Below are 12,154 nucleotides of genomic sequence, written 5' to 3' on the forward strand. Positions count from 1 at the left end.
GTCAAGGTCTTCATGTCTTTATGGACCTTGCTTTGTGCACTGGTGTGCGGCCATGTTGGAACAGGAACGGACTGTTCCCAAACTGTTCCCACAAAGTTGGGAGCATGAAATTGTCCAAAATGTCCTGGTATCATGAATCATTAAGAGTTTTTTCATTGATACTAAGGGGCTGAGCCTAACTCCTGAAAAACAACCCCACACCATAATCCCTCTCCACCAAACTTTACACTCAGCCCTGTGCAGTCAGACAAGTACTGTTCTCTTGGCAACCACCATACCCAGCCTCGCCCATTGGATTGCCAGATAGACTCCAGAGTCGAGTGGTTCTACACTGTGTAGTGGTGTGTGTCCGACACTTTACTTTCCAATTATTTCGATCGGTGAGTGGATACTTTTGGCAATACATTGTATTTCATTATTTTTTGACATTGCACACTTAACACTGAATCGGTTAAGGAACAGCCCAAAGTGCTTCAAAGTGGATTTAATAAAATGATCTTACCTGTAGGTCTTCTTTGTATAATAACTCGTTAAACTGAAGTCATTTGATAAAATACAACAGTAAAACAAAAACAGTTCTTCACAATTACTTTTTTTTCCAGTTATAAAAATCAAGGTTTTCTGATTATGAAACACTTTCAGTGAGAACACAATAAAAATTGTCTATTACTTTCAGTACTTATATGAAAAAGCCATATAAGTCACAAATACTGCAATATGTAGATGTTTTCCTATATGACTATAGTTCTTAAAGTGCGAATAAAAAGCTAAACTAATACTTGCCTATGAAAGTATAATCATCTAAGAAAAAATCTTTTTTGGATATCATGTCTTCTGAGATTACATCTTGCTTCACACATTGTGACATCCTATCACTGTTGTTGCCATTTAATTGCCACACCTTATCATCCTTTTTCCTTCTCTCTTTCTTACTTCAATATGATTTAAAACATAATTTAAACCTTGAAATCCCTTCATTACATTTTTTTATTTTTTGTGTTGTATTTTAACAAGATTTATCATTAATTCCATCACATGTCAATATACTTTCCCTCATGTTTCATTTAGTTTATGCTATTTAACTTCAACTAGATTTTTCATTAGCTCAGTCACACTTTTTATCTTGAAAACGCTTGTGTTTGTGAATTACAATATGCTCAACATAATTTATTTTTTAAATCATATATGTTAAAGTCTCCCAATCCTTCTTGTGCACACATACACATGCAGCCTCGAAGGCTATCATTGAATAAAAAGGCCACTCTACACAAAACCTAAGTGAGAGGCCTGTTATTAATTTCATAGATTATATTTTTGTATTCATTTTACTGCTTAAGCTTATACCTGATTATATTCTGATCAGTATTAAGTAGTTAAGCATGATTAACTATCAGCAATATCACATTTAATTATGGCTCTATGTTCAGAATTATGTATAATGATGTGTCAGACACACATTTCCTATCTTTCACATCCCTGCAGCCAGTCTCAGACACACAAAGGCATTAATCTGCCACGATGAAAGCTGGATCATGTCTACACACACAAAATTCAGACATTAGAATAATTGTCATTACTCAAACTACATTTGTAATTCAACATATCGATTAGACTTATACTTTGATTATATTTTTTGATTAAGAATTAAAGATGATTTACTATTAGCAAATGCACATATGGATCAATGGTACTGGCTAAAAAATAAAACTAAGAGGAATGGTTTAGGAGGAGACACAGGCACAAAAAGACTCAACTCAGGCTTACAACCCAGTTACAATTTTTGGGTACTGGATCAGACTTGTCGATACAGAGACAGGAACAGAATCTGAGACTACTTAAAAATCAGAATCTAAAAGAACTAACTTATACTCAGGAACTATGCTTACCCTCTGAATCAAGTGTTGCAGAGGTCAGTATATCACCAGACTCAGGGGTAACTGACCCAGCCACAGGGAGAAGATCTTCAGCAGTAAGCCTGGGCAAAAGAAGATCAGTCTCCAGGGTAACTAGCTCAGATACAGGAAGAACACTCTCTGGGTAGTTTGCACAGTGTTCACACAACCTGTAATGTTACTGGAGGTGAGTTAGGGAGGTAAACATATAAGGTCCATCTCAGTCCATGTGTCTATGTGCAAGCACGTTTCTCCCACACTCAACAGAGAGCAGTGGCACATCCAAAAAATCACTCCTAAACTGTTTTGTTTTGTTTTTTCAATGTATTGGGGTGGGGGTTGGGGGCTGTAGCCTATCCCAGCTGTCTTAGGGCGAGAGGGAGGGTACACCCTGGACAGGTCACCAGTCTGTCGCAGGGCAAACACATAGACACAGACAACCATTCACTCTCACTTTCAAATCTACGGGCAATTTAGAGTTTCCAATTAACCAGTTTCCAATTAAATATCTTCTACACAACATCCATATTTTGAAATAATAAGGAAAAATTGTTCATATTGTTCATTTTGACTCCTAGGTGTTTACAATGCCACATTTGAGAACAACGCTGTGCAGTACAGTTCTGGAGGCTCCCTGGTTGAGTCTGTCACTAACATATACATGGAGTTGAGGACCCGGTCAGAAAATGCTGTGCTCCTGAGGGCCTCCTGGGGCTCTGATCTCCTAATGGTGGGTCTGTTGGACTCATCAGTCCGGGTGGAGATCCAGCTAAGCAACAGCTTTGAGCCTCTGACCTTTACAGGCGTCCGTCAGGTTGCAGACGGGAGCTGGCACCGCGTGAACATTTCCATGACTGAAAAGGACCGCAAAGCCTCCCCCTGGATCATCACTGTGGATGGAATCACAGATGCTAACAGTGTGCCAGAGCGCACAGGTAGTATTCGCTTTCTCAATCAGAAGGGGGCGTTACTAGCCCTTGCAGAGAGCTTCAATGGTTGCATGGGTGCAGTGAGGCTCGGAGGAGTTTACCTTCCTTTTGTGGATGATTATAAGGCCCCACAACCTTCTCAGTTCCATTTAATTGGGAAACCAAAGATTTATTTGGGCTGCACTGGTACCCCTGTTTGTGATTCAGATCCATGTCTAAACGGAGGCACGTGTGAAGACCTCTTTAATAAATTTGGATGTATCTGCGACTCTGGTTGGGAGGGAGACCAGTGTGAGATGGACACTGATGACTGTGTGTCTCAGCCCTGTGTTCATGGAAGCTGTAAGGACTACTTGGCTGGTTTTCAGTGCCATTGCCACCTGGGATATGCTGGCACTCTCTGTGATGAAGATATTGATGAGTGTGAGCATCATAATTGTGAACATGGGGGAACCTGTCAGGATGGACCCAACATGTACACCTGCATATGCCCTAAGGAGTACAGGGGCCCACACTGCCAGTGAGTTCTCACTAATTGGTCATTTGTTTATTCCCTGTAGTTAAAGGTGAACTGCTGTAGTGAAGCCAAACTACACAAAAGTATTGGGCCACCTGTGCATTACCCCTAGAGGAATTGCTCGGCCATAGAAATTCATTCCATAAAACTCCCTGCAGACTGATGTTTTTTGCTGATGTTAATGCCAGTCCTACTCTGTTTTATATGGTCATCCACTTTATGGCTGAATTAAAACCACTTTGCAATATTAGTAGTTATGACTGATTATGGATCACTGATCTTGAAGAAATTTCCTGAAATGACTTGTTGCAGCACTGGCATCCTATTACAATACTATGCTCAAATTCAGTGAGCTCTTTAGAATGACCCATTCTTTCACAAATATTTGTAACGACTAGGTGCTTGATATTATACATGTGGCTATGATACTGAAAACACTCAAATTCAAAGACTCAAATGTTTTGCCCAATACTTTTGTTCCTATGGTGTATGTAAGATATGCATGCTGCCAGCTTGTGCTGAGTGAGTTAAGAGCACAACTAATCTGCCTTATTTTACACCATATTTGTCTTCACAATTAAAAAAAAATGCAAGGAAGTGTTATTGTTTTTCTGTCTTTGTTTACAATTTTTTGTTTATTAGTTTGAAAAGACAATAAGATTGTAGATTTAGCACACACTACACATGCACTTAAGAATTCCTGCACATCTTGCCAAGATAAAGACTAATACCATTTCCTCCAGGTGGGCCTATCCTCCTATACAGTGTGGTAAAGATGTTATGTGTGCAAACGATGGTGTCTGCAATGATGGACTGTGGGGGGCTAACTGTACATGCATGCCAGGTTTCACAGGCACCAGGTAAGCTCACATCTGAGTCATTTTACTCTAACTGTTGCTAAATTTAAGTAATACCACATGTGTGTATGTATATCATGGTAGAGGGGATATATATAAATATATAACCATAAATATGACTTTAATTTAAAAAAAATATCTCCATAGCTTCAGAGTTGTTAATGTAACAGTTAATGTTGACTTCAGGTAATTTCTGGTAATTCAGGTAATTTTTGTCTTGCAGATGTGAAATGGAGATCAATGAGTGTGGGTCTAACCCCTGTAGAAATGGAGGTTCCTGTTTGGATCGATTTAACATGTTTGTATGTGAATGCCCGCCCGGTTACAGTGGTCCAGTCTGTGACAGTAACGTATGTTCGCTTCAATTTCTTCTTCAGAGCTAGATAGACGAGATCAATAACTTAGTTGCAACATTTAACGAATGATATATTATATGTGTTTCCCAAACTAAATTACTTTTCATATTTTACATGAAGTTTCACAACAGCAGTATAAACTTGATTTAGATTCACATCTTTCTAATTTTGAAATGACTGAAAATCAAACTATGTAATGGAAACCCATCAGTAAGACCAAACCTCTACACTTTTTGTCTCTGCAGAAAGAAGCCCATATACAGGGAATCCCCTGGCTGCTAATTGTGATCCCGTTGCTCTGCCTGTGCATTCTCCTAATGATTATTGGCTTGACCTTTGTAGTGCTCACAGCAAGGAAGAAGCGCCAGTCAGAGGGCGCTTATAGCCCCAGTGCTCAGGAACTAGCTGGAGCCCGGCTAGAGATGGACAGCATGCTCAAAGTACCACCGGAGGAGAGACTTATCTGATCTGACAGGAACACAAATCGATAAAGGGAGCTAGAGGTGATCCGATGCTGTGGGGAGGTGCACAGGGCTGTCACTGTCAAACTGTTAGATCCTCTGAATGTCCAGGCTCATCTGATGTTATAACCCCCTCCTCATAGACCTGTGCTACAGAAATATATTGACAATGTAGATTGTGCATATTTCATCATCTGAGGAAATAAGCCCTATGAACTTCAGGAACTCATAGCCATCAGTTTATCCTCTGATGACCCCCTCTTATCAGAAATCATGCTAGCTTTTTATGCTCAAAACTGCTAAACAGAGGACAAATAAGCTCTCCACTACATGGTCACCTTTGGAAAATGTCCAACAGGTTCATGGCACACCAGTGGTGCTGCTGCTGGAAACTTTGCTCCAGTGGAGACAGTATGGCTCTGAGAAAACTCTTTACTGTTCTTTCTTTTCTGATAGACATGATTGGCAACATGACTTATTTTTCAGTTTTCCTGGTAATATGGGACTTTGTAGCAATTTTTAGAAATGCTTTTTCTTGTAAAAGATTACATTTATTTACATTTATGTCCACTTGTATACACATTAATTAAATCTATAAATATAATAAAGGCCAACTAGAGGTTTTTACTGCTTGGCCAGGAAGAATGCTTGTTATAAAGAATTTAGACAGTAGAGATAAAGTTAAATTGTTTGCTGTTATTTTTAATTCTAGTCTAGATTTTCATTGTCTCTTGTGCTCAGATTTTCTTTCCTAGATTTTTTTCCTAGTTTTTTTTTCCCAAAAAAGCAAACAAACAAACAAAAACGACATCCCATTTTTGATATTAGGGTCATTCGGTCTCAAATCAACCAAGGGTTCTGCTCAACTGTCTCTGATTTGCATACAAATTTGAGAAAATTTGATCATTTGGTATATCTTAAAAAGTATTTCATATATGAAGCTATGGTCTATTAACTCATAGTGAGTGAGGAAGGTGAGTGAAGAAGAAATACTCAATGCATCATGGGAATCCCCCAGCAGCCCACACCTATTGCATCATAACTAAGGCACTATTCAGGATCAGCTGGTCCAGCCCTAACTGTATGCTTTAGCAAAAAGGGAAAGTTTTAAGCTTAATCTTAAAAGTAAAGATAGTGTCTGTCTCCCGAATCCAAGATAGAAGCTGGTTCCATAGAAGAAGCCCATATGGAAAAGATATATATAAATCTTATAAAGTTTGTATCTGTCTTATGTGAAACTTGTATGAAAAGCATACAAGAATATATATATACTATATGAAGTAGGCCACATCTTATGCAAGTCTTTTATAAGTTTTTCTATTTCTTTTCCATATGGGAGGGCCTGAAAACTGAAGGCTCTCCCTCCCATTATACTTTTAAATACTCTAGGAACAACAAGTAAGCCTGCAGTGCGAGAGCGAAGTGCTCTAATGGGGTGATATGCTACTAAAAGGCCATTAAGATAAGATGAGGCCTGATTATTTAAGACCTTGTATGTGAGGAGCAGGATTTTGAATTCAGTTCTGGATTTAACAGGGAGCCAATGAAGGGAAGCAAATACAGTAGAAATATGCTCTCTCTTTCTAGTCCCTGTCAGTACTCTTGCTGCAGTATTTTGGATTAACTGAAGGCTTTTCTGGGAGTTTTTAGGACACCCTGATAAAAATGAATTACAGTAGTCCAGCCTGGAAGTAATAATGCATGAACTAGTTTTCCAGCGTCACTCTGAGACAGGATATTCCTAATTTTAAAGATATTGCACAAATAGAAGAAAGCAGTCCTACATATTTGTTTAATATGTGCATTGAAGGACATATCCTGGTCAAAAATCACTCCAAGGTTCCTCGCAGTGTTACTGGAGGCCAAGGTAATGCCATCCAGAGTAAGAATCTGGTTATATACTATATTTCTAAGATTCTCAGGGCCGAGTCAAATAACCTCAATTTTATCAGAATTAAAAAGCAGAAAATTAGAGGTGATCCAGGTCTTTATGACTTTAAGACGGTCCTGCAGTTTAACTAATTGTTGTGTGTTATCTGTCTTCATGGATAGATAACCTTCGGTATCATCCGCAATGCAATGAAAGTGTATGCTATGCCTTCTGGTGATACTGCCTAAGGGAAGCATGTATAATGTAAATAGAATTGGTCCTACCACTGAGCTGTTTGACAACTACTCTTTCAAGAATTTTTGATATGAAAAAAAAGTAGGAGATTGGCCTATAATTAGCTGGCTTTTTAAGTAACGGTTTAACTGCTGCCAGCCATTAGAGATAGGTTGATCATGTTTAAGATTGAAGCATTAATTAATGGCAGGACTTCTTTGAACAGTCTTGTAGGAATGGTGTCTAAAAGACATAGTTTGGAGGAAGTAATTACTGAAGTTAACTCAGAAAGATCAATTGGAAAAAAAAGACTAAATAAATATCAATGGTACTGAAAGTAGGTGTAGATAATGTTACATCTGTGAGACGATTATGAGTAATTTTTTCTCTAATGGTTAAAATTTTATTTGTGAAGAAGTTCATGAAGTCATTACTAGTTAACATTAAAGGAATAGTTGGCTCAACAGTGCTCTGACTTTTTGTCAGCCTGGCTACAGTGCTGAAGAGAAACCTGGGGTTGTTCTTATTTTCTTCAATCAGTGATGAGTAGTAAGATGTTCTAGCTTTACGGAGGGCTTTCTTATAAATCAGCAAACTATTTCTCCAGACTAAATGATGATCTTCTAAATTTATGACACACCATTTCCTCTCCAGCTTACGAGTTATCTGCTTTAGGCTACGTGTTTGAGAATTATACCAGGGAGTCAGGTACTTCTGATTTGAGGCCTTAGTTTTCACAGGAGCTGTAGTATCCAGTGTCATACGTAGTGAGGAGGTAAAATTATTAACAAGATAATCGACCTCTGTTGGAGGAGCGTTCGGGTAGCTGTTCTGCTCTGTGTTGGTACAGGGCAATGAAGATGATAACGGCACATGAATTATATTCTTAAACTTAGTTACAGCGCTTTCAGAAAGACATTTACTGTGATGAAATCTACTCCCCACTGCTGTGTAATCAGTTAGTGTAAATTTAAGTGTTATCAGGAAATGATCAGACAAGAGAAGGTTTTCAGGAAAAACTGTTAAATGTTCAGTTTCTATGCCACATGTTAGGTCAAGATCTAAAGTGTGATTAAAGTGGTGGGTGGGTTCTTTTAGATTTTGAGAGAATCCAATTGAGTCTAGTAACAGATTAAATGCCATGTTGAGGCTGTCATTTTTAGCATCTACATGAATGTTAAAATCACCCACAATAATTATTTTATCTAAGCTGAGCACTAAATCAGATAAAAAGTCTGAGAAATCAGACAGAAACTCAGTGTAAGGCCCGACGGACAATAGATGAAAGCAAATAACACTGGTTTTGAATTTTTCAAGAAAGTAAAAGTCTGTCTTGGTCTTTGGTTGATTAATAGGCTGGTGTGGAAAATTGCTGCCACACCGCCCCCTCAGCCTGTGCTTTGAGGTTTCTGATAGTTAGTATGACTCAGGGGTGTCATTTAAACTAACATAATCATCCTATTGTAACCAGGTTTCTGTAAGGAGGAGTAAATCGATTTGTTGATCAATTATTAACTGATGTACTAACAGAGACTTGGAGGAGAGAGACCTAATGTTTAATAATCCACATTTCACTGTTTTACTCTTTGGTGCTTTTGAGGATACTGTATTGTTCTCTCTTTGTGATTTTTTATGTTTAAGTTGTTTTTTTGCTTGGGAGCTGACACAGTCTCTAAGGGGATGGGGTTTGGAGGGGATAACAGGAGGAAAGAAGCTGCAACTTTGCTTCCTGGTCCCAACTCTGGATAGTCACGTTTTTGTTTTTTGTTTGTTTGTTTGTTTGTTTGTTTGTTTGTTTGTTTGTTTGTTTGGGGGGGGGGGGTAATAAATTTGGCCAGATTTCTAGAAATAAGAGCTGCTCCATTCAAAGTGGGATGGATGCCGTCTCTCCTAACAAGACCAGGTTCCCTCCACAAAGTTTCCCAATTATCCATATCGTACTGTTTTCAGAATAAAACATTATTCTGAAAACAGTTAGGTACAAGGACTACATGGAAAATAAATGAAAAAGCAGCAAATGTCCAAAGAAAAACCTGAGCAAAATCTTCAGCAAGCCTGGAGAACTATTGATCAGTAGCACTTAAAAAACATCTGGGAAGTAGGGATTCATCAAGACTTTTGTCAGTATTTTTTTATCAATGCATTATAATGATGAAATTTTAAAAAAAGTGGGTTGTGTGGGTTGGACTTTAATTTTATCCATGCAAATTATCCTTATCATCACTACAAGCAAACTTATCACACAGAAGGTGTTCTTTATGAAGAACCAGAAGGTTCTTTCAATAGGTTGCTTCAAACCAAGAGTGTTGCATCCATTCTTGCATGCTACAGAGTAAAGGTAAATAAAAAATTCTGGATGGACATGAATGGACAGGACAGGATGGTTATTGGGGTAGTTAGTTGTAGCACAGGGGGTAGAGCTATAGCCAGCAACCTCCTTGGTAGATGCTCAGGAGGTAGTCTTCCCTTGCCATTTGTTGTGTTCTCCCTCAAACTGTGTGTCCCTCTTCACATGGCTACAGAGGATCCTTTCCAGGATGATCTGTAACTGGCTTATGTTGTGTTTACTTTGTATGCTCTGCAGTAAAACTGTTTCAGAGGCCAGTTGGGTTCAATTCTGCCAGCCACACAGCAAGCCTTGACAAGATTGCTAACAAATTGATGATGCCAGCTTTTACATGACTAAAAAGCATGACTGGTGTAATTATAAACTTTAATTTTAATTCAGTTCAATTCAATTCCATCCATTCTATTCTGCTTATCCAATTCAGGGTTATGGGGAAGTTGGCCACAGCTGCTATAGGGCGAGAAGCAGGGTATACCCTGAACAAGACAGCAGTCTGTTGTAGGGCTAACACAGAGAGACAGACAACCATTCACACTTACATTCATACCTATGGCCAATTTACAATCACCAGTTAACCTAACCAATAACTGCATGTCTTTGTGAGGAAGTCGGAGTACCCGGAGAGAACCCACACAGGCACGGAGAAAATATGCACCTTCCACACAGAAAGGGCCCAGCCAAATGGTGGAGTCAAACACAGAACCTTCTGGCTCTGAAGGTCATTTCAGAAGACCACTTTATATTGTACCACAGTGCTGCCCAATTTAATTTAGTTCAGTTTAATTCACTTCACATAGAGTGAAATCACAACAGTCACCTTAACAGTCACTGCTTTATATTGTAAATTAAAGACCAATACAAATTGGTGTATGAACACATAGTGAGAATTATTATGGTAAGCCCCCCACTAGTGTAAGTCCATTGAAGTCTAACTAAGAGAGAATTCACGGTCAACTAATCCAGCCTTAACTATGCACTATAGCAAAAAGGCACGTTTTAAGCCTAATCTTAAAAGTAAAGAGGGTGTCTTTCTCCAGAATCCAAACTGGGAGCTGGTTCCAGAGAAGAGGGGCCTGAAAGCTGAAGGTGCTGCCTCCAATTCCACTTTTAAAGACCCTAGGAACCACAGGCAAATCAGTCATCTGAGAGTGAAGTGGGTGATGCACTACTATGGAGTCTTTAAGATAAGATGGGGCCTGATTATTCAAGACCATGTACGAGAGGAGAGGATTTTAAATTCCATTCTGAATTTAACAGGTAGTGTATGAAGAAAATCAAGTATGGGCAAATTATGCTCTCTCTTTCCTTGTCAGTACTCTCGCTTCAGCTGCATTTTACCACCCCACTTGCACATTGTAGGTGAGATTTTCTAATCTGGATGATTTCGTAGTTAGCACAAGGTGAGTCTCCTGACCTGCATCAGCTCCAGAACCCTGCATTATCTACTGGGCAAGACTAATAGGATCAGGGGTTAAGACTTTTTTTTTTTTAAATCAGAGAGCCGAAATGAACAGCTCAACTTGATGAAAAGAAGGAAATACAGAGAGAAGATTTTGAGGAGACACCTGAATCCTCCATAGTACTAAAGGGAATGAGCAGGACCCACCAATCATCACACAGGATTACTGCACAGCGAGAGGAAAGCAGTAGCTGGTATTGTCTCACACAGGAGCATCTCTGTAGACCCATTCCAGGTCAGGTATGAAATTATTGGAGAGATAAAGTGGCTGGTGCAATGTCATGGTATGCTGTGGTAGGCAGGATGTAGGACCCAAACGCACTTGGAGACTGAATGATTAACTAAGGGTGGCAGCTTTATTGCTGGAGAAAAAAAACACAAACAGGACAAGGACTAACAAATTAAAACAGGAAATACACGACAGGCACAGAGGCACGGACATGACACTGAACAGAGGGAACACGGAGCACAGGGACAGGAATAACAAACTGCGACATGAGACTGAATGACTCATGTCTACTGAACAATGACAACTGAACAAGAAAATAAAGATAAAGACAGAACTAAACCTACACTAAAAATGAGGGGCACAGAAACAAAACACAAGAACTAGAAATCACAAAACAAAGAAGAACTAGAAAGCTAGAAATACAGAACCATAAACCAAAAGACTAATAATGATAAATCATGATGAAATCAAAGCTTAATAATAACACAAAACACTGGGTCACCAACCCAGGACTGTGACATGCAAGCCAGAAAAGCCAGATCTGCTGCACTGAAGTCAGAAATTCAGCTTACCTCAACTCCTTTGCCAAGCCAGACACCTGACAGGGTATAGATTGAGTCTTTTGCCCAACAGTTGTCAAGCTCTTGGAGTCCTCTGGAAGGTACCACGTGACCTCCACACATCTGATGGACCGGAGGTATGTGTTAAATGGACTGAAATAACCAGCTGGAAAATAGGCCAATGAGACTGCTGCAGGAGTGGATTTGTATGTGTGGGCAGTCAGTGCCACAGAAGAATACAACTTTTGTTTTTTCAATAGGAAGAGGGCCATGTGACACATCAAACACATCAAACTTAGCCACTGACATGTTGAAGAGGTTAACACGTGAGGAGCAGATCGAAATTGTGTTGATATCTGGTGAACGCAGTAACCGGGTCATTGCACCAGATTTCAATGCAAGACACCCTACGAGACCACCCATCTCCCATGCTACAGTTAGCA

The 12,154-nt window shown here is 39.3% G+C and overlaps 1 protein-coding gene across 1 annotated transcript in view; it reads left to right on the plus strand.

Moving 5' to 3' along the window:
- crb2a (crumbs cell polarity complex component 2a) overlaps positions 1-9,487 on the plus strand; it is a 45,285-nt gene extending 35,798 nt beyond the window's left edge. The window contains exons 10-13 of the mRNA XM_063477893.1: positions 2,471-3,341; positions 4,082-4,198; positions 4,419-4,545; positions 4,797-9,487. Of these exons, the coding sequence (XP_063333963.1) occupies positions 2,471-3,341; positions 4,082-4,198; positions 4,419-4,545; positions 4,797-5,018 (1,337 nt within the window). The 3' untranslated portion in view covers positions 5,019-9,487. The remainder of the gene's footprint in view (positions 1-2,470; positions 3,342-4,081; positions 4,199-4,418; positions 4,546-4,796) is intronic.
- The last annotated feature ends 2,667 nt before the right edge of the window (positions 9,488-12,154 follow it).

The sequence above is a fragment of the Pelmatolapia mariae genome, linkage group LG7 (genome assembly GCF_036321145.2).
Source record: "Pelmatolapia mariae isolate MD_Pm_ZW linkage group LG7, Pm_UMD_F_2, whole genome shotgun sequence".
NCBI classification, from domain to species: Eukaryota; Metazoa; Chordata; class Actinopteri; order Cichliformes; family Cichlidae; genus Pelmatolapia; species Pelmatolapia mariae.